Source organism: Pseudophryne corroboree, chromosome 1 (genome assembly GCF_028390025.1).
Source record: "Pseudophryne corroboree isolate aPseCor3 chromosome 1, aPseCor3.hap2, whole genome shotgun sequence".
Lineage (NCBI taxonomy): Eukaryota > Metazoa > Chordata > Amphibia > Anura > Myobatrachidae > Pseudophryne > Pseudophryne corroboree.
This window is the reverse complement of record NC_086444.1, coordinates 185,835,774-185,862,258: the sequence shown is the minus strand read 5'-3', so window position 1 is coordinate 185,862,258 and position 26,485 is coordinate 185,835,774. Positions and strand designations below refer to the sequence as shown.

The 26,485-nt window shown below is 42.6% G+C and overlaps 1 protein-coding gene across 7 annotated transcripts in view; it reads left to right on the top strand.

The window, feature by feature from the left end:
- Window positions 1-26,485, top strand: part of EDIL3 (EGF like repeats and discoidin domains 3) — a 1,054,167-nt gene that overhangs the window by 277,333 nt on the left and 750,349 nt on the right. For 6 of the 7 annotated variants that reach the window (XM_063963959.1, XM_063963960.1, XM_063963957.1 and 3 more), the window contains one exon: window positions 15,064-15,096. The exons of the other annotated variant lie outside the window; for it this stretch is intronic. In XM_063963959.1, coding sequence (XP_063820029.1) covers window positions 15,064-15,096 — 33 coding nt within the window. The remainder of the gene's footprint in view (window positions 1-15,063; window positions 15,097-26,485) is intronic. 7 annotated transcript variants of the gene reach the window in all.

Sequence of the window (26,485 nt, the reverse complement as noted above, 5' to 3'; positions counted from 1 at the left end):
CATACTGGCACCGGAAGCCCGACCGCCGGCATACCGACAGCGTGGTGAGTGCAAATGAGCCCCTTGCAGGCTCACTGCGCTCACCACACTGCTGGCACGGTGGCGCGCTACGCGAGCCACGCTATTTATTCTCCCTCCAGGGGAGTCGTGGACACCACAAGGGAGAAATACTGTCGGTATGCCGGCTGTCGGTATGCCGGCTGTTGGGATTCCGGCGCCGGTACACTGTGCGCTGGGATCCCGATAGTTGGCAACCTGAAGACCACCCGTCCCTCTGTGGTGACTGGCTACACCCCTTAAGCTTGGTTCCTTAGAACTACATTCCTTGATAGGCCCTTTATGCCCCAGTCCTACACTCCATCCAAGTGCCGCCCCCCAACAAGTGGCACCACTAGGCACATGCCTCACATGCCTAATGTGAAATTCACCACTGACCACATACCCTGTACCCATTATAGATACACCACTGTGTCTAGCCATGTTCCAAGATGCAAAGGTTTGCCAGGAGGGTGATGGGGAAAAATTCTCAGTTTAGAATTAGAAAAACAACATAATCCTGAAAAACTTCCATGATTAGGGCAGGATACACAGAAATACAGCTTTGTGTCACACCAAAGTACTCTTCTGGAATGCCCAGGAGTCTAATAAGTATTTTTGATGGGACTGGGGTGAAGGGCTGTCATCCTACGGGATACGTATGGGATACGTATGGGATACATATGATTGAGTGGCAGATAGGATGCCGGCTGTCATGATCAGATAGAATGCCGGCAGTGGGGTGATCGCTAGAAAGCCCCTTGCAGGCTCACTCTGCTTGCCATGCTGCGGGCACGGTGGCTCATTGCACTCGCCACAGGTTATATTCTCCCTCTATGGGTGTCGTGGACACCCACAGAGTGAGAACAGCCTGTGTCACCGGTATTCCATTGGCGGCATTTCACCGCATGCCGGGATTCCAGCATCGGTATTGTGACCGCCGGGATCCCAACTGCCGGTATTTTAACTACTTCCCGTTCCTACATGACACAATTAGCTGAAAAAACACATCATCAAAATCTTGCTTCCTGCTGTCCAGTGCTGCTCTTACTTCCAGCCCTATGATTACCCCAAACCAGGGTCAGACTGAGGCATGAAGGGCCCACTGGGGAATGCTGATGTAAGGGCCCATGCTTAAGGGTGTGGCCAGGTTTCAGTGGGAGTGGGGCCAGAGTGCATAGAGAGTGCATCGTTCTGTCCCGTTGATAAATATATATTCACAGCTAGTGTATGCATAAAAATGTACCACATTAATAGCAGCAATGCACTGTAGAAAATACACCATAGTCCTGTGCAGCGTAATGTAACATGTATAATGTATAAAGTGATGCTGGAACCTGATCCCTAGAGAAGGAGGTGGGCCCACAGGCAGTGGTTCCCCTGTTCCCTTGTGGGCCAGTCCATCCCTGCACCAAACTATCTGCTATCTGTACAGAATGTATCTATTTATTCTACCAGTAATTAAAAGCTTTATTTCCCTGTTTACACTGGCAGGCATACATATTAATAATGACGATGAAACAAGTAACAGTTTCCCACCTCTGCAATTCTACCACCTTAGGCTTTTTTGCCTGTTAATATGTTATTATTATTGTTTATTTATAAATGATTTGTCCACACATCAAGGTCTGGTTACTGTGTGTAGAGCCGGAAGAGGTAAAAAATAAAATCACATCATTTTTTGCAAGGAGACATACGGTATAATAAATTAGTAGGTCTTCTAAATCTTACCTACTGCAAAGTCTCGTACAACGCAGGCAGCACTTGACTTTAAATTGTGCGAGTTGCTTACACATACAATATGAATAATGCTTCTATTATGTTTCAGAAATTTCCATCAGAATACAACCTGCATAAAGTCAATTTGTCTTTATATTATATTAATTGACAGTATACAACCCAGTCTCCTATGAATTATTCCATGGATTGACGCACAATACTTTCTGCATATTCTTGTCTTTAATACAATTATTTGATGAAAACCAAAATGACAGAGTCATTTATTCCTTGTTCCCATATTTTTATAGGTTTAACTGTGTGTTATTGTTGTAATGAATTAGAAATCTGCCATTTAAATATATACAGTATTTGGCTTTTTTATGTCCTCATCACCATCACCATGTCATGTACCCCTATTGTTACAGGGAGTGGAAAGTTTCTAAGCTGTATAAAAAAAAGCTGTCATGTCAGGTAATTGATATTTCTCTGTTTGAATGGGCTTGTGTAAAGAGGAAACCATTGGCATGAAATGGACTTGTACAGGTAGATGGCCTTGTGACTTATTTCGCTGGTACACCACTGTGAAATGGCATATTGGCTCCGGTTTGTTTGCAGAACACTTCCAATGTGGCATTTATATTCTGTTGCACTTGGAGCAGCAATTTGAAATCCCCAACATATGCTCATTAATCAATTCACAAAACTTAGACAGCAAGTTATTCATTCAGTGGAGCCAGCCTTCCCGAGAATATTAGAATCGCTGCCAGTATGACAGAGTAAAGGATCAGTGTAATGTACAGCATTTTTCCGCTAGCATGGAAAAAAGCACAAGAAAAAGTTTTTTAAAAGTATAATTCCATTAAGTTCATAATAGTTTTGACCAACAGTAGAGGTGTAGAAGGAGCCAAATTCTGCTTAATAATGACTAATTTAGCTTTACCCACAAATTTAAAGGCAAACTCCTTCCTCTCAATCTTACCACCAGTCCTGATATCATAGGGCTGGAAAAGAAAAAGTCAACAAGATGACAGTCCCAAATCTCCAACAGTAATAGAGACCAATATTGTGGAATCCCCCTGCTGTAATGAAACCTGGTTGATAAGTGCACTGGTCTTCATTACGGGATGCAGTTAAAATGCCGGTTGTCGGGATCCCGGAGTTCAGGATACAGACGCCAAAATCCTGACAGCCGACAATGCTGACAGGTGGAATACCGGCTCACAGGGGCTATTCCCACTCGTGGGTGTCCACGACACCTATAGAGTGGGAATAGATCCTGTGGCAAGCACAGAGAGCCACTGAGCCCGCAGCTTGGCGAGCAAAGCGAGCCCACAAGGGGACTCAGCGCTTGCCCCGCTGTCGGCATCCTACCGGGTTAACGTATGTAACCCTTCATTAATACGTGGAGGTGATCAAGCACATGCAGCCTCCTCCCAAAGTAATCAACAATATCAGGTGTCCTTGTAGTAAAAGAACAATGAATTTGTCCCTCAGCAATATGCCAAAAGAGATTAAAACCCCCCAGAAAACAACAACAACGCTAACACAATTTTGAAGTAAAGTTCAATCACTAACTTTATCCAAAATCTCAGTAAATAAGAAATAAAATAAAAACAAACATATTCTGTACCTTCTGTCATATTCTAATAGAACACAGCAAAGAAATCTCACACTAAAATATCTTCGTTCAGAAGTTCCAATTGGTGTTCATTTATTAAAACTGTTAGCGCTCAGGACAGCATTCACTGTAGGGATGGCAATCAACCATCGATTATTCAAAATCATTGATGGTCTATGGTCGATGTTGAATACTTTTTCATTGATGGTGTATACCCAGATGGTTATACAGCATTGATGGTAGCCGCGCTGCACTGACCCCACCGCTTACACTGTATGTAAAAGGAGGGAATGGGACCTTCCGCCTCTTTCACAGGCTGAGCTGTCATTCACTTCACAGCTCAGCCCCGTCCCCGACTCTCGCATTGAAACAGCGACAGCTTTCGTGCATGTGCATACACACTGATAACCATTGATGATAATGCACAGAATAGTTGCCCACCATAACATTTATGGTGACCATCGATGGAAGTAACACCGATAGCTATCCCTAGTTCACTGTCCAGTCAAACATAAGAGGGATCCTTTGCTGGACAACTCTGCTTAAGGCTGTCAATTTAATACATTACTCAAGCAGCCCCTACAGCCCACTGGAGTCGAGAAAAGCACCATCACTTTCAGTGGCACCCCAGAAAATGTGTGTGCCCCTTTAAAGTTTTACCTACAGGTCCGCAGCAGAAAGGGGAAACACTGCTACAGCAGGAGTTAATTGTGAACCCTGGTTCGATCACATGGTCTGGTTACTGATGTCTGATTGTACAGGGCAGTCTGGCAGCAGAGGAGCCTTGTTAGGAAGAAGAAGAAGGGTCTGGAGGAGTGTCTGGAAGTGCTGGACGCATGCTGAGTGAGGAGCAGAGCAGGAGCTGAGAACTGATGCCAAACGCAGGGTCACGCTGCAGTGAGAGCAGCTCTGCAGAGTAGAAGCAGCAGGGTGCTACAGGGAAGCCGAGAGCCAGGTGAGCGAGTATGAGATGTCACAGCCAGAGACCGGACACCGCCTTGCCTAGTGAAAGGCACTGACGCTACGGCCATCTTGTAACAGTGAGGAGCCATTGAAATTGGTCCAGCTAGTGAATACCTCTGTCCTAGAGTTCTGAGTGAATATATTGGGACTGATTGTAACCTAAGCCAAGGACAGACCAGACACCCTGCCCAAGTATCCAAGTTGTCACATGCTGTACAGTGTAAAGAGTGTGGACAGCATAGCCCCATATCCACAAGTCATTCCCTGCCAAGGGATCAGTAAAGCCAACCATCCCCCTGCTTTAACACTGTTGGGACATTAGAGACTGAGCTATTTGTGCAAAGTGAGATACGTCATTTGGGAAAGACTGAGTTATTATTAACTGAAAGAGACTGAGTTTTTTTTAACCAAGAGACCCTCATTGCCAACTGAGTTATTTCTGTCAGGAGACACTACCATCCCTTTGCTAGCTACAGCCTCTTTGAATAGATACATTGACATTATTGCAACCTAGGATTCTTTATCTGTGTGCCAATTCCCCATTGCAACACTGTGGTGCAGGACAGCAGGACAGTTCCATAAAAACTAGAGAGACAGTTGGGAGGTATATTGTACTCACTGTGTCCATGGTGCTCTTCTTCATTGTTCTCACTTAGGGGGAGATCTATCAAACTTTTTAAAGTGGGCAAGTAGAGAAGATGCCCTTACAGCCAATCAATCTCTAGTTATCATTAATTCTGTACATTCTATATAATGATAGGTAGAATCTGATTGTTTGCTATGGACAACTTCTCTCCTTGCTACTCTACTGTATTTTTATACATATCCCCATAAGACCTGAAGCTTCCTTCTCAGAACACTGTCTCTAACATGTCTCTCAGCTCACTACCCCTAAAGAGAGTGTTAGTCAGGGCTCCCAGTTTACCCTCCAGCTTGCACTTGTGAAAGTCGCCAGATGTAAGTACTGGTCATCAGTATTCTAGGGGAAAGGAATCATCAACTCGAGGGAACTCTGACTTGCTGTTCGGATAACTCCAAATATTAAAATAATAAGATAGCCGAACTCAGCCACAGGCATCAGAGCAGCCATTTATATCCTCAAATGATATGACAAATCACATGACACATCACAATCTTGTAACACAACCTCCAGGCTACTGGTTGTTGAACTATGGCCCTTTACATCGAGCATCACTTTGGTAAGGACTTACTGTATTCGAATTTAGATGCAAATTTATGTAGTGCAAATAATTTTATCATAATAATAATAATAATAATAATAATAATAAAAATAACTCCATTGGGGTGGGAGTTCTGATTGATCCCACGAGATACTAATGGACATTCTGAATTACCTGTGGTGATTACCACACAGGTAAAGCTCTGGGTTTAATGCTTGGGGCTATTACATTTTTTAGCATTTTCCCAGTGCAGTAAACGGTAAATCCCAGAGCGTGTATTTACCCTGGATTCTTTCTCACAGCTCTTGAGGCTGCGAGGAAAAATCTGTGTTAAGTGCACCCTCTGGGGCTTAATGCGTGAGATGTAGGACCTAATTGGAATGTTCTCAGATGAAAAGCTGCCTCTAATGATTGTATGTATCAAGCAATGAAAAGAGTGGGGAAGTGGAAATCAGCTACTACCAATCATTGTGTGCTTGATAAATACTACATTTGCTAATCCTGAATATCTGTAGGGGATGTGGTCAGCATTCCGGCATCCCAGATGCCGGCATTCGGAATATAGATGCCAGAATCCTGACACTGGTCATAAGACTGACACCAGGATCCTGACATGGATCACAATGCTGGCGCCGGAATCCTGACTGCCGGAATCCTGATCATAGGTATGCCGGGGTGGCTTAGGGTTATGCTGTAGGGGGATGGGGGAGGTTAGGTTTAGGCTGCAGGGAGGAAAGGTTAGGGGGTTAGGTTTAGGAACTAAGAAGTGGGGGTTAGGCACTAAGGGGGGAGGGTCACAGTTAGACTGCGGGGGGAGAGTTAGGGTTTGGCACCACCGGGGAGGGTTAGGGTTACGCTGCGTGAGAAGGGGGGCTAGGGATAGGCTGTGGAGGGAGGAAGGGTTAGGTTTAGGCTGCAGGGAGGGAAGGTTAGGGGGTTAGGTTTAGGAACTAAGAAGTGGGGGTTAGGCACTAAGGGGGGACGGTCACGATTAGACTGCAGGGGGAGAGTTAGGGTTTGGCACCAACGGGGAGGGTTAGGGTTACGCTGCGTAAGAAGGGGGGCTAGGGATAGGCTGTGGAGGGAGGAAGGGTTAGGTTTAGGCACTAAGAAGGTGGAGATAGGGTTAGGCACTAATAGTGGAGTGTTAGGGAGGTGTGTAGAGGGGGGGTTAGGGTTATTCACCACCAGGGAGGGTTAAGGTCAGATTGCGGGGTGGAGAGGGTTAGGGTTAGGGGGGTAGATGGGGAGGTTTAGGCTACTTACCTACCAGGTGTCAGGATTCTGCACATCGGTATGGCAATGTCGGTATTATCACTGCCGGCATCCCAAGCGCCGGGATACAGATATCATCCCATCTGTAGTGCCTTTCCTCATTTTGTTTGTTTATTCTGGCTTTTTTTCGTTCCATACAGTTTCGGCATTATTCAGTAGCTCAATAGCATTTTCAGCCTGTCCGTGAGCGGTTTGTCAGCTCAATAATACATTGTTTCTGTTCATTGAGACATTTTGTTTCGTTTCCTCTGCTTGAAGCTGCTCCCTCCTGTAAATAACATGGCAATCAAAAACTGAAACTAGCTATTACCTACAACAAATGACAGTGAATATACTGCATAATATGCTAATGATGAAGAACCTCACTGCTGTTTAAGCCTCAAAGAAATAAAAGTCATAAAATCGTATGGGAACGTTATAATTGAGAAATAGATCAAGACATGAAAGACTATAAAGTAGGCCCTATAATACAGGCAACTGTCTGACATCCATGCGGCTGAACAGTCTGTTCATGCGCTACATGAACGCTATAAAAGAAAAAATAAATTGGTATTTTACTAAAGTGCTTTATCAGTAAGTCAGTTTCTACCAAATGCATAAGATAACCTACTGGAAAATGTGAAATAGATGTATAAATATGTATTTAAATCTGCCATCATTCTGTGTTTTTTTTCCTTTACATTCCTGGGCAATTTTTCTGTATTTGTGCAGAGTAGCTGAGCTGTGTCTCTAACTGGCTTCCTAAAGACATGTCGGCTTTCTCTACAAAGACAGTACAAAGAGAATGTTGGGATAAGGGAATAAAGTGCAAATGTGTTGCATCAGCAGATAGCGTTATCATACTTAATCATCTTGTAATACATGATATGTGATTTATCTGTGTGCGTTTGACCCAGTTGCTTTGCAATTCATCTATTAGTCTGGATTAGTAAGAATATAATGAGAATAACATTTTACAGTAGAGTCATAGGGAAAGTAAAATGCAGTATGTGTCAACATATTTGTGAAAATATTTCCAATTTTTTTTGTCATTTATGACATCTATGAATTCTTAATAATATTAATGTCATTGATAGATGTGGTTTATTCAGATACAGCTGTATATTGTATACATAATGAGCCAGCCAATGGAAGATGCAGTGAGGTGCACATTAATGTAGTACTGTGTAATGTAAGATATGGGGTCTATTCATGAAGCAGTGAAAAGAGTGGAGGAGTGAGCCAGTGGAGAAGTTGCCCATCGCAACCAATCAGCTGCTCCGTACAATTGTATAGTATGCAAATTATAAATGTTACTTCAGTGCTGATTGGTTGCCATGGGCAACTTCTCCACTGGCTCACTTCTCCACACTTTTCACTGCTTAGTGAATAGACCCCTTTATTTGATTTGTTGCTACAGTATTTTACCAGATGGACTTTTCACTTACGACTATAGAAAATTAATTAATACTTGTGAAGTTCTAGTTATACGTAAAATTACTAAATACTTGTTAATTCAGAATAAAATGTACTGCAGACCTACAGTATTGCAATCAATGTCCTATATTTTGCCTGATGACTTTTGTTAGACTATCAGCATTATAGAATTAGGGATGATTAAACATTTGGTAAATAAGGAGAAGTACGTGGGGTTGTGTCTGTTATCCAGATAAGAACTGTTGAGGACATACCCAGATCATACTCTCCCAAGTTTGCAGGCAGTCCCTCGGACTCCCAGTAGAGTAGGCAGCCCTCCCACATCCTGCCCAATTCCTAGCAAAGTGGGCACTATGGGGAGGATAATGTCACAAATCGAGGGGATGAGGCCAGTATAGCGTGTTTTTATGAAAATCACTACATATTGGCCATACTTCTCTCTTAATCAACCTAATACATAGCGTTGGGCCCTGCCCCAACCTCCAGTCAGCTGCATCTCTTTTCTACGCTTCTCCCAGATAAGAGAGTGCAAAAGTAAGTATGACACAGATAAAGGATATATGATGTATGTCATGGAGCGGTCACTAGCTATTACCCCTCAGCTTTGTGCTTGTAATATACTGAAGACTGGTAAGAAGCTCTGTCCTTGGTGGTTTCCCTTCCCCCTCAGATGAGGACGCCCCACATATGTCAGAAGTAATGCTACCATCCTCAAGCTTTATGTCCCACCCGCTTCAGGGGGATATGAATCAAAGCTTCGAAAGAGGACAAGTGGATAAATTACCCATAGGTGGCTATGGGTAACCTATCTGCTTTTCCTCTGTAGAAAGTTGAATACATTGTGCATGGTCATGGGATATGATATAATCTAGTGCCACTCTTCCATGCCATTATTGACATTAAGTAGCAGCTGCCAACCTAACCTATGGCTCCCAGGACACCACCAGGTTATTGAAAGTGTAGCACTGGCCCAGACTGTAGCATTGTTTTCATTTTTGGCTTTTCTATGCATATTTTCTTTGAATGAATTAATCAGACATTATCTTTTTTTTTATTTCATACTGTAGTTGCAGAACTTGACATTAGGGGCCTAATTCAGACCTGATCGCTAGCAGGAGATTTTTGCACTGCTGCGATCAGATAGTTGCCGCCTACAGGGGGAGTGTATTTTAGCTGTGCAAATGTGCATTCGGATGCATAGCAGAACTGCACAAACAGATTTTGTGCAGTGTCTGCACAGCCCAGGACTTACTCAGCCGATGCGATCACATCAGCCTGTCCGGGACCGGAATTGACGTCCGGAACCCTCCCTGCAAACGCATGGACATGCCTGCGTTTTTCCAACCCAGCCTTGAAAACGGTCAGTTGCCACCCACAAACGGCTTCTTCCTGTCAATCTCCTTTCAAATTCCTGGGCAAATGGATCCGTCGCACAAACCCATTGCGATCCGCTTTGTACCCGTGCAACGTGCCTTCGCATTGCGGTGCACAGGGCTGTTTCAAGCCAATTTGGCTTCCAGTGCGAGATTTAAAAATGCGCCCCCCGCCCCCACCCTAGATATATAAAGCGCACACGCTCTCGGCAAGGGGCGTGGCCTCGTTAAAATGGGCGTGGTCCCATTAAAATGGGTGTGGCCTCGTCTGAAAAGACTACCTTACACCCCAGTTTTTGACCCTGCACCAACAGATCATGGCCACCATAGGAAAAAAAATCTACCATATTAAGCCCAACACAGTAATGCCCCCTGCACCATGTTATGCCACACACCGCAATGTCCTTGATACATTAAATACCCACATTACGGAAGGCAAGAGATCCCATTTTACACATTACAGCAGGCAAGCGTCCCCATTTTACACATTACGGCAGGCAAGAGTCCCCATTTTACACATTACAGCAGGCAAGAGTCCCAATTTTACACATTACGGCAGGCAAGAGCCCCCATTTTAAACATTATAGCAGGCAAGTGTCCCCATTTTACACATTACGGCAGGCAAGAGCCCCCATTTTAAACATTATGGCAGGCAAGTGTCCCCATTTTACACATTACGGCAGGCAAGAGTCCCCATTTTACACATTACAGAAGGCAAGAGTACCCATTTTACACATTACGGCAGGCAGGTGTCCCCATGTTACACATTACGGCAGGCAAGTGTCCCCATTTTGCACATTATGGCAGGCAGGTGTCCCCATTTTACACATTACGGCAGACATGTGTCCCCATTTTACACATTACGGCAGGCAAGTGTCCCCATTTTACACATTACGGCAGGCAAGAGTCCCCATTTTACACATTACGGCAGGCAAGTGTCCCCATTTTACACATTACGGCAGGCAGGTGTCCCCATTTTACACATTACAGCAGACAGGTGTCCCCATTTTACACATTACGGCAGGCAAGTGTCCCCGGTTTACACATTACGGCAGGCAAGAGTCCCCATTTTACACATTACGACAGACAGGTGTCCCCATTTTACACATTACGGCAGGCAGGTGTCTCCATTTTACACATTACAGCAGGCAAGAGTCCCCATTTTACACATTATAGCAGGCAGAGACCCCTTCAACAAAGAGAGACAGAGAGAGAAAAAAAAGAAAAAGCTATACTTACGTTTGCACTGCAGCAGCATCCGGCAGCCAGAGATCTTTCATCCCGCTTCCCGCTCTTCGTTCATCTCGCGCCTGTCCGCCTCTTCAGTCTCCCGTCGTGTCCTTTCTCCCCATCCTCCCCGACATCAGTACTGCGCTGAGGGGCGGACGTCACGATGCAAACGCGTTATTGCACAAAACCCTGACCCCTAGGCGGAATAGTAATGATGGGGAGGAGGGGGAGCCAAACAGAGCGACTTAGAGCCGCTGCGGTTGCCCCGTGCGAATGCACACCTAACCCGCTGCAAGAAACGGATCTGGCGTGCATACGCATGCGCAGTTCGGACCTGATCGCAAGCTGTGAGAAAAAGCAGCCTAGCGATCTGTCCTCAATTACCCCCTAGGTCTTGACAGGGAGTCAGCTTGCCCTATAGAATGGAACTATTGTGTCTTATTATTATTGTTCTAATATCCAAATATGGCTTTCTATTTGAATAAGTATATACAGGATTATATGTATTAATAATATTGAAAAAATCTTTATATGAATTTAAAGATAAAAAGTTTCTATAACTTTCACATAGGTTTTATATATTACTGTAACTTTCATACAATTTAGAGTAATGGTCTCGAGGTGACATGCTCCACTGGTGACAGATGACTCAGTTCCTCTTTCCACAAACTTGGTGTCTCTTGGAGTCTAGTGTATAGACATAAGTGGACATCTCCGTTGTTTTGCTGCAAAACTCAATAAAAAGATACCCTTTGTATCATTAAATTTTATGATGTTTAGGGTTATTTAGTACATTGTGCATTTTTAGCTTAAAACTGATGAGGTTGCTGAATACAAGATAAAATTATCTTTAATAACAAATTGTTAGCCTCTTTGGACATTTAGCAGTGGGATGCGGTCAAGATCCCGCCGGACAGAATCCTGGCGGTCGGAATACCGACACCGGAATCCTGACCGGCACAATCCCGACATATTCCCCCTCTGTGGGTGTCCATGAGACCTATAGAGGTAGAATAAATTAGTGTGCCAAGCGTAGCGAGGCACCGTGCCCACATCGTGGCGAGCACAGTGAACCCGCAAGGGGCTGTGTTGTGCTCGCCCCACCGTCGGGATTGTGCCAGTCAGGATCCCGGTGTCGGTATTCCGACCGCCGGGATCCCGTCCGGCGGGATCTCGTACTGATCCCTTAGCAGTATGTGACAGCTGTGTATGTTTGCCATCTATGAATCATGAAATCAATGTATTATTTATTTATTTATTAACAGTTTCTTATATAGCAGCATACAATTGTAACCACAGTAAAAGAATTAAACTGGGTAATAACAGACAGACATAGAGGTAGGAAGGTCCTGCTCACAAGCTTACAATCTATAGGCAAATAGGCATTGCTACACAAGGACAGGTGCTACCTATTGCATAATGCTGCAGCCTGATTACAAAGGTTCTTGATGGGCTTATGATATGATCACACAGCAATGCTGGCCAAGGGTCAGGAGAATGTTAAAGTGAAGAAAGACAAATTATTTGAGGTTACGTGTGGACTGTACGGAGGGGATGTAATTCGATAGGGGGCCATTGAAGGTTATTTGGGTGGGTCTGGAATTTGATAAGCTTGTCTGAAGAGGTGAGTTTTCAGGGAACGCTTGAAGGTTTGGAGACTAGAGAAAAAGTGTTATTATTCATGGAAGTGAGTAATGTGAGTGGATGACAGAAGCAGATCCTAAGCGGAGCAGAGAGGTCAGATAGGGAGATATTTTGAGATGAGCGAAGAGATATATGTTGATGCCGTTTGGTTAATAGGCTTGTGTGTAAGTAAAAGTATTTTATATTGGGTACAGTAGAATATCTGTAACCAATGGGACTGACAAAGAGGGTCAGCAGTCGATGAATGGTTGGCAAGGAAGGTCAGCCTCGCAGCTGCATTCAAAATAGATTGTAGTGGTGAGAGACGATTTTTGGGAAGACCAGTAATAAGACTGTTGCAATAATCAATGCGGGAGATAATGAGAGCATGGATTAGGGTTTTTGCATGTCTTGTGTAAGATATGGTTGTATTTTGGACATGGTTTTTAGATGTATGTAACATGATTTTGAGACTGATTGTGGGGAACAGAGGACAGTTAAGAGTCAAGAATGACACCTTAGCAGCGAGCTTGTGGGGTAGGGTTGATTGTTGAGTTAGCAACAGTGATAGCGATACCGGGTTGGTAGATATTACTGGCCATTGGAAAGGCATTCAGTGACATGGACCAATACAGATGGTGACAAATCTGGGGAGAATACATGTAGGTAGATTTGAGTATCATCCATAGTTTGCAGTGTCTTATTTAGGTGTTGAATTTTATTAATTGTAAAATAGTCTCCAATAATACTAGAGGCAAAATATTATTTTTAAGATATTAAAATAATTATATTCTAAAATTATAAAATTATAAAATCTTATTGATTACTATGGGAAATGCCACATTTTTCCTTTGCACCAGTTTTTTTAACAGCTTCCCACTATCATCATTATGGAAGGCTAAGCATGTGTAGACATCGTATAGATACACATCTTTGTCTTTCTTAAGCTGGCCATACACTACCAACTTTATTATCAGATATGCCCAATATTCTGCCTCTAAAGGTCATTTCTCGCAAATCTTTTCTAACCATGCATTCATAGCCAAATTTAAATAGAGAGCTGGACATCTGGAAAATGGCCAGAAGTAGTTCAACCACCAGGTGTTAATTAATAATAGATAGATAGATAGATAGATAGACAGACAGACAGACAGACAGATAGATAGATAGATAGATAGATAGATAGATAGATAGATAGATAGATAGATAGATAGATAGATAGATAGATAGAAAGATGTATAAAATAAATAAATAATAAAAAAATGTATGGGGATCCCCCAAATCTTTACTTTCCAGCCAAGAGCTGGTTACCCCAAAATAAGGGAAACAACTGATGCAGGTTTCCTGATTGTAGGGTAACCAGCAATAGGCTTTGTCAGCCTGGTCCCTTCCAACCATCCCCAAACCAGTGGTAATAGGGCTGACTGCCCAGTGGGGTCGTGCCTACAAAAATGTGTGCAGGCTTTTCCTTCCTGGGTATAACTAGCCCTATAGCTAATGGCAGGGGAGACCCCTGATTGTGTAGCAGCCAGCACTATGCTGAAAGATATAGCAGAGGAGATACACAACCATTTTTTGAGATATAAATAATTTATTTACAATAGAAGTACTGTAGGTAAACATTGCCCACTTACTGCTGTGATGTGAAAATCTTTTTGTTGGACAGGATATTGTTCACTTTCCTGTTAACTTGAACAAAGGGAATGATATCTGCTGGTTAGAAGTTGGTCAGATCCAACATGCTGGAAATCCAATCCAGTTGGGTACTCTCATTTTTTGCTATTGTTTTGCATTTATCCAGTTTTGCTTGTTAGCATACATTGAGCAATATGTATTCTAACCAGCCGTTTGGTTGGCTATTTGGAACAATTGCTGTTTAGTTTTATTCTTTATAGACACTTTGATGACTCTTCCAGTTTAATAATTTTATAGTATAATTAAACATTATTTTGCTTACAATAAATAAATAAATAAAAATGTATATAGTGTACAGTATTCCCACAAGTAATTAGTGCAGTGTATAAAGAGTAAACTAGGGGAATACATTCTGAACTCAACAAAACAGAAAATCTGACATTCTGTACAATTTGCAATCATGCTGCTTTATTCTGTTGTACTTTACTATTTTGAGTAACTCATTTTGTTTAAGTAAGTATTTACAGTGATAAGAAAAAAGTGTTTTTTCCTTAAACACATAGTTTTATAATCACAGCTTGCCAAATTTGGCAGGAATCCAAGCACACAGAATTATTATATTTAGTTTGTTTAAAATACAATTCTTGCAGGTGTTTACATATTAGTTTTTTCAGTCTGGTACTTTATATCTGAAACATCTGTACTATATGTAATCTATTAGATAAAACATACCCAAAACACAACATTAAAAAGCTGTGAGCCAGGATTGCAGGTTGGCACATTATTATCTTATTTTATTTTACTGTATTATATCCCCTAATAGTAACACACACATATATATATATATATATATATATATATATATATATATATATATATAGAAAAATTTATATTTAAATCATTCTGTTTTACTCGTTTGAGCACTTTGCTCCTTTGTTTTGCTAAGTATGTGTTAACCTTATACATATACTTATGTTATTGTATATTCTTTCAGCAGGAGCAGTAGAAGAAGAGCCCACATTTACAGGTAAGATGAAAAAATCATATTTAATATTACATTGTTTCAGAAGAACAATATTTTCATTGATGGAGCCATAATTTCATATTCATAGTTCCTTAGTTACATAACTAACACAGCTGGTAAAAGGGAAAGTCCATGGTGAAAAACAAACCTACCTTTGATGATAGCCTTTGATGTTATTCTGCTACCTTGTATCAAGTTACCCCAAAATACAATAAATGTATTTGCACAAAACTTTCAATATACTGTATAGTGCTGTGTAACACACTATAGGGTCTATTCAATTGGTGTCGGATCCTCCCCGATGGAGAGGATCCAACACTGCACTATTCAGTTTCCGGGCATTTCTGTCAGGTTTAGCCCGTTTTCGAGAATGCGATCTGACTTTTTTTAAAGTCGGCATTGTTGAAAACGGGCCAAAAACCTGTCAAAAATGCCCACAAATCCGGCAAAACACGTGGATCCATATCTAATCCACCGTTCCACGTGGTTTCCGAAAAGTCGGAATTTCTGACAAGTCGGAAAAATGGCAACTGACTTGAATAGGTCGAATCCAGATTTGTCCTAAAAAAGTCAGAAAATTAAGTTTTTCCAAGCTATCAAATCAATTAAATAGAACCCTATGTCAATGCTTTCTAAAGGACAAAGGACAATGATTATCATCAACAACGTTAATAAATATATATATATATATATATATATATATATAAGATCTGCATTAATAGGAAAATCCTGTACAGTAACTCTTAATTTAAAGTTTAAAGCAGCTCAGCTTGGGCAGGACCATTCATGAATGACTGGGTCTGCATTTGGTTTGTCAGGTCAAATGACCAGATCATATGGTGTCCCTTATTAGAATAATAAGCTGCTTACATACAGATAGAGCCACAGTAGTCGTGGCTCCGTCTGTGCCTAGGCACGCCTAGGGCTCAGCGTTTCCATCTACGTTCACTTGAATGGAGAGCGTCTCCGTCTGCGCGCCCGGAAGGAGACGCTCTGAATAGGAGCATCTCTATGCACTCCTGGCGTACTTGTTTGCGATGGAGCCGCCTCAGATAAGTGCAGCTCCATCTGTACATTAACAAATCACTGCATTTTGTGGTTCAGGGAGACTAATACTGTATTGATGCTGCTTAGTTATTAAATTCAGTTTTGTTCTATGTATCCCCCTTGTTGATTTTAAACTCTGAACCAAGCTGTGCATCCATTGTATGGCACAATATGATTGATGAAAGTAACTTTTATTGGTTGTAATCTTAGGGGTATATTCAATTACAGTTGGAAACTGCAGTCTTGTCGGAAAGACGGCAGATTCCATCTGTTTCTGCTCAGAAAAGGTTCCGACCTATTCAATGGCGGCCCTTTTTTTCCGACAAGTCGGGAAATCCGACTTGTCGGAAAGCTGTCAGAAACCACGCCGATCCACATGGATTGTCGAAAGCGTGGCCAAACCCGAGAGGTTTTAGCCCTATTTCCGACAGTGTCAATCCGACTTTTAAAAAAAGTCAGATTGGCATTGTCGAGACCGGGTCAAACCTGTCGGGTTTGGCCGGCCATTGAATTCTCTCATGTCGGATCCTTTCCATCTGAAAGGATCCGACATGAATTGAATACACCCCTTAGTTGTCTTTTGATTCCAAGAATGTACAAATTACAATATTTTTACCTTTTTTTAGCTCCCCCTTTTTTAAAAAAAAGCTTCCAATGCATGAGCCTAGTCACTCTGTCTGTCAATATGTACTAAAGGATTATTTTACGTCCTCTTGTATAACTTGGAGTGTATTTGATTATTATTATTATTATTATCATTATTATTATATTTTATTTATAAGGCGCCACAAGTGTTTCGCAGCGCCGTACAAAAGACAGTACAGGGAGACAAAACATAGCATTACAGTAAATAAATAACAGAAATAGAGTACAGGTAACAGAGCACCACACGTTCTCAAGACATAATACAGCTAAGATGTAAGTATTGATGGAGTGATCATCGTACTACTAGAGGCTGGTAGCCATAGATGGAGACGAGCCTTTACTAGCAGGATAAAGATGGTCATTGAGTAGGGGAGAGCTGCGAGTGAAATGTGTCGAGACGAGGGCTTAGATAACAAGAGGAAAGAGGGCCCTGCTCTGAAGAGCTAACAATCTAGTGGGGAGGGGCGACAGACAGATGACAAGAGGTGCAAGCAAGTGGGAGGTAGCCTGATGGCAGTATGCAAGCAAAGCTGAGATGTTCACGGCATGAGGCAGGGGGGTGGAGGCGCGGCTTCAGCACTGGGTTATGCATCGGGAGGGTATGCTTTGATGAATAGGTGGGTTTTTAGTGCCCGTTTGAAGCTTTGCAAGGTCGGGGAGAGTCTAATGGAGCGGGGGAGTGCGTTCCACTGAAGGGGTGCAGCACGGGCAAAATCCTGAACTCGTGCATGGGAAGCAGTGACCAGGGCGGTGGAGAGGCGACGGTCATTAGTCGACCGTAGGGGGTGGGAGGGAGTATGAAGGGAAAGGAGGTTGGAGATGTAGGGAGCAGTGGAATTATTTGATGTTAACAAGCATAAATCAATCAATGAAGGGACATTCAAAGAAACATGTTATTAATACGTTTGAGTTCTTAAGTGAAATGTGCTGCGACAAAGTGACAAAGATACAAGGTATTACTGGAAAGTGCTTACTTTGTATGGTAATTACAGAGTTTGTAATACGTTTCTTCCATTACTATTCTCAGTCTAAGGCAAGTAGCATTGATATGCAGATGAAAGGGAGGACAGGTTAGCAATGTTCTTTTCTATTAAAAGGACATCCTCTATTATTGTGCTCTAGGTGCAGAATGAAAAGTCAGTTAATAAATTATTTAATTCTAGCCCTGAGCCTTTGGATGTGAGAACCCACCAGTACTCAGACCCTGCAGTTTACTTCCACTGTGCCATCTTTGTCTTGCATTATTGACTTGGGGGGGCACCTAGGTACAGTACTTCTAAAGAGGACACTTTGGTTATTTGGCTGCTGCCCCTGGAAAGTAGTTGTTACCAGAATCTATAAGATCTGAAAGCTTATGTGCTAAGCCTCTTCCCATGGTTAAACCTTCTTGTTCCAGAGATTAGTGCACATCGAGATGTTTCCTATAAGAGGATATGAAGTCCTTACCTCCTCAAGTGTTTTTCCTGGGCCTCATGCCAACATTGCAGTTTAGAGAGATTCACATTTCAGAGAAGAATGAGATTATTGTGAAGGACTGTCACGTCATGTTAGGAGCCTGGTCACTAAGCAGTCAGGATCACCTACTGTACAGTTAGCATGGTGCGGATTACATGCATTTATGCAGTAGTGTCTACTTCTGTGGGTCGGCGTGCACATTCCACTTTCTGTATCTTTTAGCTCTGACACTTTGTGATGCACTGTGAAAAATAGGGAATACAGTATATTGTGCACATTTACATCTGCATGATGGAAAAGCATCATCATGCAATGCTGCCTACTCATATCTTAGTCCACCCCATTTTAGTTACCATTTTTTTCCCTTGTGCATCAGAAAATTAACATACTGTACAGTAAGATCTTCTGATTAGACAAATAGAAAAAGGAACTGTTCAATTAATACCAGATTATTTCTAGAAAAATACCTTATTTACTCTGGACCTTATTCAGATTGCATTGCTAATGTGATGCGAACGCATTCTACTGTTTTCGAGGCCACTGCACATGCGCAGGTTGGGGAGTGTGATCACATTGCCGCGTATGCCTCTGCCTGATTGACAGGCAGAGGCGTTTGCGGGGCGGAACAGGGCTGCGATGCGGCGTTGTGATGGGACTCAACTCGGCGTTGGGCGGGCGTGGCTATGAAAATGGGGGCGGGTTTGGGGCAGTCTCATGACGTCACACACAGCCGCAGCGACCCGAAAAATGGCCGCCCTGCACCTGCCTTCACAGCCTGGCTGCGGAGGCAGGGGTGCATCCGCTAATCAGCAATGCGATCGCTATTAATTTCCGATCGCATCGCTGCCGGTCATTAGCATGCTGGGGCTGTCTTGCCCTGTGCTGGGTGGCCCCCAGCATGTGATCATAGCCAGTTGCAGTTTTGCTAAAATATCAAAACTGCAACTGAAGCTGAATAAGGTCCTCAGTCCCTCTGCTTACACCCACTACTGATATGTCATTACCTGTGCAGATGTTCCACTCACACCACTCTGGCATGAGGTACTGTAAGAAGTTGGTTTAGCACACTTCTCAACATAGATGTCCCACTATTAACTAAACATTTTCTTCTTCCCCTAAACATGCCTTTTGCATCCCGTCAGAAAAATAAATGAATTAGGCATAATATTGAGCCAACTGTAATAGCTATCGAGGTTCTGATAGTGCAGAGATTTTGTTGAGTTAACAGTCAAATTAAAAAGGCAATGTTTATAAACATTGCCGTTTTAAATTTGACTGCTAACTTGCCCAAATCTCTGCACTTTCAGAAACCTGCTAGCTATTACATTTCACCCATCGCCTCAGCCATTACCTGTCAGATTACTGCTACCTGGAAACAAATGCTTGCCCCCGCTTTATCTACCATCAAGTCCAGGATTTGGTGCACGTACCAGATGATATTCATGACGTTCATCTTACAGAACTTTTCTAACTCCTTTAGGGAGGTCTGGAAACCTTGGGACTCTTTCCATAATCTACAGATACCCCATTATCTAAACTGTTGCATCCCTGCTCTGTCCCTTCTTCTCCTTACTCCCTTCCTTGCCCCCATCCTTCTGACCTCTGCCTAGCTGTCACCACCTCTTTCCCCACCCTCTCCTTGCTCATATGAAATAAATCTCTCTGTTTCTTGTCTTACTAATTGAGCGTCTCTTGCTTCATAAATGCTGTACCTCTCATGCTGAATGTTTGTAATGCATATTTTCACTATTTAATTAGTTCTTTGTTGTTTCTCTGAAACTGACAAAGAATGTATATTAAAAGAAAACCCTGAATGCAGCACACTTAGCTGGCTAAACCCACAGAAATTATGCGTATGAGAAAGTCATAGTTAAAGCTAAAAAAAATGCAACCTTGTAGTATAATGCTTTGCAAAATTGTTCTACAGTAAACATGTACACATTTCAGCTTGTCCATCAGTCCTTGAATTGATGCTAAATACCCAAAGGAGGACTCTCTATCAAGATCTTTGCACTATTTAATAAATGCTTCACTAAATAATTCTGATATCTCAGTGTGCTTCTGGGAAAATAAGAAAATATTACCTGAGCTGTGTCGTAAATAAATTGTATTCTAGTGAAAGCATGAGTATGAAAATGGCATGCCAATACTGGGTGTAATATTACCAGCGGTATGAAATATCTTAATTGCCAGCACTTGGAAGATTATAATAAACAGACTCATTCCTTATACAAGTTATTCACGTCTATATGGGCGGTATTCAATTCTTTTCACCCCTTTCCACACCGTTCTGTTTCTGCCCTCGGGGGGCATGATATAATTATATCAGCTTGCTGCCCTTGTAGTACCGAGGCACCCAACCCTTTACACGGCTAAACCTGATTACTATGGGCATGATATGCGCAATAACAGGGATCATTTTAGACAGGAGATTGGGCATGATATATCATTTGAATTCCACCCTTTGAGTTCTATGCAGTAAATAACATGGGGCGATATGGAGGCCCGGTACCATAAAGTATAGAGAATATAGTAGGTTATCTGACAAGGAAGAATGCAGAGCTTCTGTGCCATTCATTAAATGAAAAAGAGATTCAGGGGTAGTAGATGTATAAAGCACTGATAAGAGTGAAGAAGTGAGCTAGTGGAGAAGTTGCCTATAGCAACCAATAAGGTGCTACGTATAATATTATAGAATGCACTTGATAAATGTTACTTACTTAATAGCCAAGGGCAATTTAACAGAGGAGGGGGCCCCTTTGCAGACTCTGGTTGGGCCCCCTCCTCTGTATGGTGCAGTAGTCTCCGGCATCGCGCCGGAGTCTACTGCGCATGCGCTGGACTCCAAAGAGGTGAGTATTAAAATATGGGTGCAGTGTGTATGGTGGGGGCCCCCTGGACCCTGGGGCCCGCGTGCACCGCACCCATTACTCCCATTAAAGAAACGCTAGTGTTCATAGCCGATTGGTTGCCAAGGACAACTTCACCACTGGCACACTTTTCCACTCTTATTACTGCTACATAAAGCTACCCCTCAGTTCTACAGACCTGTCAAGTCACATTATGGGATTTGATTTCGGACAGTTACATGGTTCTACTGCAGAATATAGCCCTCACATTTAGGCAGAGAATTAGCATTTTTTTCCAGTGGAATTGGCATTAAGGTCCTGTTTGTGAGTCGGACTTGGCACTGTCCATGTCTGCCTCTTTTACTGGATGAAGGTCTGTGACTTTATGCAAATACCATTACAAGCCCTTCACTGGTGTACAGCCATGTATCTGAATGTGCAAGAACTGATAGACACACACTTTCAGCTTCTTTAGAAACTCCAGTACTGCTTTGTTAGAAACTTTCACAAGCCCCATGCTAGGTGCAGATTATCCATCAGAGTTTAGCCTCCAATGTGAGCGATGAAACGCCCGTGTTCACAACCAGTTCAGTGACACCTGCAACATACAACACCCAGAAGATGAGCCATTTCCATGCATCCATATAGCCACCTCCCTCTCTCCTCCCAGTCACTTCCCAAGAACGCCAACACATTTTGAAGACCGCACGTCTTAATCTCAACTCCGAATTTGTAGACACGGACTCTGGGCAAAAGCACAGTGCAACTTAACAGTAGAATATGCTGTAGAAAATAATTGCTAAACTGTGTATGACTAAGAATCAGGCCATGCATGTTGTGCATGTCCTTCCTTGTTGTTGCTTCTAGACTTCATTGCTTCCAATCTGTGTTGTGGCATAAAGTATCACAATCCACTCAACAAAATGCTGCACAATACTTAACACAGATAAAGGCTGAGTTGTTCAAGGTGCTGTGGTACTGTAGCAAGTCAATGAATTAGAGAGAGTGAGAAGGAAAGTATGAATTAGAGAACCATATACAAACAAAACAGGAAAGAGTGAAAAGAATGAAAACAAAGAGCAAAAAGGCGAAAGAAAAAGTGAAGAGAAGAAAGAGGAAAAGAATGAAGAGTGTTGGACATAGAAAAGGATATCTCTGTAGATCCTGAGGATTTCACTCCCATATATAAGGCTGATAGCAGTATCTGCTCAGTGCCTACTAACCCATTGCTCATTCAAGTTGTCATATGCAACTGTAAGGCATTAGTGTGATAGGGCAGGTCAAGAATGCGCCTTGTGACTAGTAGAGACCTGACACAGCTGCAAATGATTCACCCAGATATGCTATCAAGTCATGTCAGTCGTTAAAACATGCACTTGGTCCCAGTCACAGTCATATGAATAGTCGCACAGAGAACAGGGGGAGGAAGATGGTTGTGGATGGAATAAAGCATTATTCCACGTCAAGGTGAAGTGTTTTCCAAAGGTCAGCAGGAAATGTGGATAAGTCACTGGTCTTGTACTGACATTTGTACTTGGACAAGCCAGTCACACTCTCTACAGGCACCTGAGGTGCATTTGCTGTGGGTTAGGTCACACGGTCTATTCCCACAGGTAAAGTGCCTGCAGCTGACCCATGAGTAGCCGCGAGGCAGCAGCTAATGCCTATTACTACTCATAGTCTCAAGAGGTGTAAGCAGAAATGAGCATTAACTGCTACCTTGGGTCTGCTTGTAAGTTGAAACACAGGTCTGTGCTTGTAAATTGATACACAGGTCTGTAATTGAATAGCTCTGGGCACATTACCTGTGGGAACAGACTCAACCTTCGGCTAATTAAATCTGCCATTATGACTCCATTTGAATTCTTTGTCCTACTTTTCTTCCTTTTCCTTTTAACCCAGGCCTGCAGGAGTTTATTACAGGTGTGATGGTACTAATATGACACTAGCTATTGATATTGTAACCTGATATGCCCAACCAAAGGTACAGTATTTGGAGAATAATTTATATTATGTTTTACTTTTTTTATTTTTATTAAAATACTGTATAGACATTTGTCCTCCCAAGCTGTAAGGAACTATCTTTCAAAAAACGTTAAGTGTATAATGTTGTTTTTTAAATATGCTTTGATGCTAGGGATGAGGCTGAGGATGACAACGGCTGGTGCTGTTGGCGGACATTGTTGCTGCTGTTTATTTTGATACCTCTGGCCACATTATTATTTACTCTTTATTGCTAGATGTATAGTAATTACCCAATGAGCGAGAAGTACACAAAGTTGTACCAGTGTCATCTGTAATACTCAATGGATTTGTATTGGTAATCTCACATAGACTACCTTATTCTTCACTAATTGCAGCAAAATACAATTGGAACTGAAAACAAATGTTTGTACTGTTTGACTATTGCTTTGATGCTTGATTGTCTTCAAGGCATTGATTATTTTTTCTGTTATAATGCAGAAGGTGTAATGTAGAGCCTGTTCTGCATAAGAGTTGACAGCAGGGTTGACACTTTGGGGTATATTTACTAAGGTGCATGTTTTTTAGAAGTGGAGATGTTGCCCATAGCAACCAATCAGGTTCTACATAACAATTATCTAGCTGCTTCTAGGAGATAATAGAATCTGATCAGTTGCTATGGGCAACATCTTCACTTCTAAAAAACCCACACTTTAATAAATTTTCCCCAATTTTTGATCTGGTGACAATATTTTTTTTATCAATAATCAAAAAACATACCACTCATTATGAATTTGCATTGAGAATTAAATATGATAGAGGATTGCATGATGGTAATGAAAGCACTTTGGTGTTGGCAACAGCATAGTTTCTTATAATGAGGACAGTGGAAGGCAGTGTGCTACTGCTGAAATGACTTGTATGAAATTGGTTCATTTCACAATGGCCAACTGATTCATCACTAGTGGTAAGCAATAGAACTGTTAGCAGTAATACACACAAAACAGCATTGCATTGGGTGGTTGCAGAACAATTATATGCTAGATGTTCATTATAATACTAGCTGTTCTACCCGTTCTTTGCACAGGAGTTTCTGATTTTCACGGTTGTAAATATAAATGAGTGTTAAAAATTTGGTAAATCTATAGAGCTGTGAATTTGAGACGTCTTAATGTACAGATGTAGCCACCTTTATCTTGACTGTTTCCCCGCCGAGACGGGCGTTTAGTCACGCTAAGGCGATAGCTGAGTTTAATCACAGGTAGGCGCGTTGAGGCGATCTAGATACTCATCATGCATTACACATCTCCACCACTGTGAGGCTAATTCTCCACTAATCCAGTACTTTCGATCGTACAGTATAGCGGCGGATTGATCTACAGCTCTGGCAATACTGTATGGAGTACTGTATGTGTATGGAGACGCAACTACAGTAATTGTGTAAAAGGAAGAATGTACAGGACAATGTATAAACACCGTGCTTTTAAAATACATGAGCGTCTGGGAATGGAGGGCTACAGTAGCTAGCTGGAGGCGGTGGAAAATACCGTGCTTTACAAATGCGAGCGTCCGAGTCCTCTAAGGCATAAACCAACACCAATGGGGTGGGGGCCGGGCGCTGTTTGCAGTACTTTCACACATGAAATTGGGAGTCTCTCATGAGGCGTCGTGGGCTAGGGGTGAAGGCTCCCACCTCCCACGCTGGGGGTCCTGGGTTCGAGACGTGATGTGCCTTCTTTTTTTTTTTTTTATTGTAATAATACACTGTATTATTTTATCTACATTGTAAGACAGTCAATGGAAAGGTGCACACAAGTTACATATAAATCAGAGTACATCTGCAGAAGCGATTCTTTACGCTAAATGCAACAAAACAGCGGGAATGAAATGAGGGTATTCTGACGCTACTAACTGAGCAAAACAGTACTGTAGATCTTCAGCGTTTGTGTATTGCACATGACCTGAATTCCCTCCCTGTGCAGGCTCCCAGGGGGGAAGGGCGATGGGGGTAGGGGGAGACGATGGGAAATACTGTACTGTGCCTTTGAAATGCAATTACATGAGCGTCCGAGTCCACTACGGCATACTGTAAACCAACACCAATGGGAAGGAAATGCCAACCATTTTTTTTATGTGTTCCCGTGACATTCATTTAAAAAAAATTTTTTTTCTCTCTAATACATCCAATGGAAGGATGCACACAGGTTTCACATAAATCAAAGTACATCTGCAGGAGTGATTCTTTACGCTAAATGCAACTGCACAACGGCAATGAGTAGAAATGAGTGTATTCTGACGCTACTAAGTGAGCAAAACAGTACTATACAGTAGATATTCGGCGTTTGTGTATTGCACATGACCTGAATTCCCTCCCTGTCTACTGCATGATCTGTGCAGGCTCCCAGGGGGGAAGGGCAATAGGCTAGCAGGAGGCGGTGGAAAATACAGTGCTTTACAAATGCGAGCGTCCGAGTCCTCTAAGGCATAAACCAACACCAATGGGGTGGGGGCCGGGCGCTGTTTGCAGTACTTTCACACATGAAATTGGGAGTCTCTCATGAGGCGTCGTGGGCTAGGGGTGAAGGCTCCCACCTCCCACGCTGGGGGTCCAGGGTTCGAGACGTGATGTGCCTTCTTTTTTTTTTTTTATTGTAATAATACACTGTATTATTTTATCTACATTGTAAGACAGTCAATGGAAAGGTGCACACAAGTTACATATAAATCAGAGTACATCTGCAGGAGCGATTCTTTACGCTAAATGCAACTAAACAGCGGGAATGAGTAGAAATGAGTGTATTCTGACGCTACTGTGAGCAAAACAGTACTATACAGTAGATATTCGGCGTTTGTGTATTGCACATGACCTGAATTCCCTCCCTGTCTACTGCATGATCTGTGCAGGCTCCCAGGGGGGAAGGGCAATAGGCTAGCAGGAGGCTACTGGGGACTCAGACTCATACAGTACTTGCATTTCAAAAGCACAGTATTGTCCACCGCCTCCCGCTTGCCCATCGCCCTTTCCCACTGGGATCCTGCACAGGTCATGCAGTAGACAGGGAGGGAGTTATTCACGTAAACTAGGGCAAAGCTGCAGGAGCAGTTGTACTGTTTAGGGTCTATGCACCATATGGTATACATACAATTCTATAGCAGGGCAGACTCAATTGAAATGGCTACCGCTTGTGTCTCCTCGCCCAATGGAGGCCCTCGGCTATGGAGCAAGTAACAGCACAGATTTGGTAGGTCACGGGGCAATGCTGAAGGAGCGTCAGAATCCCCTAGCTAAAATACACAGGGGTGATAGGGATAAGTGAGGTCTTTGCGCATAACGATACACCGCAAAGTTCCCCATGGTTTTGATTATGCCTTTTCTTTGAACACGGTATTTTCCACTGCCTCACCCTACCCCCATCCCACTTTCCCCTTCCCCC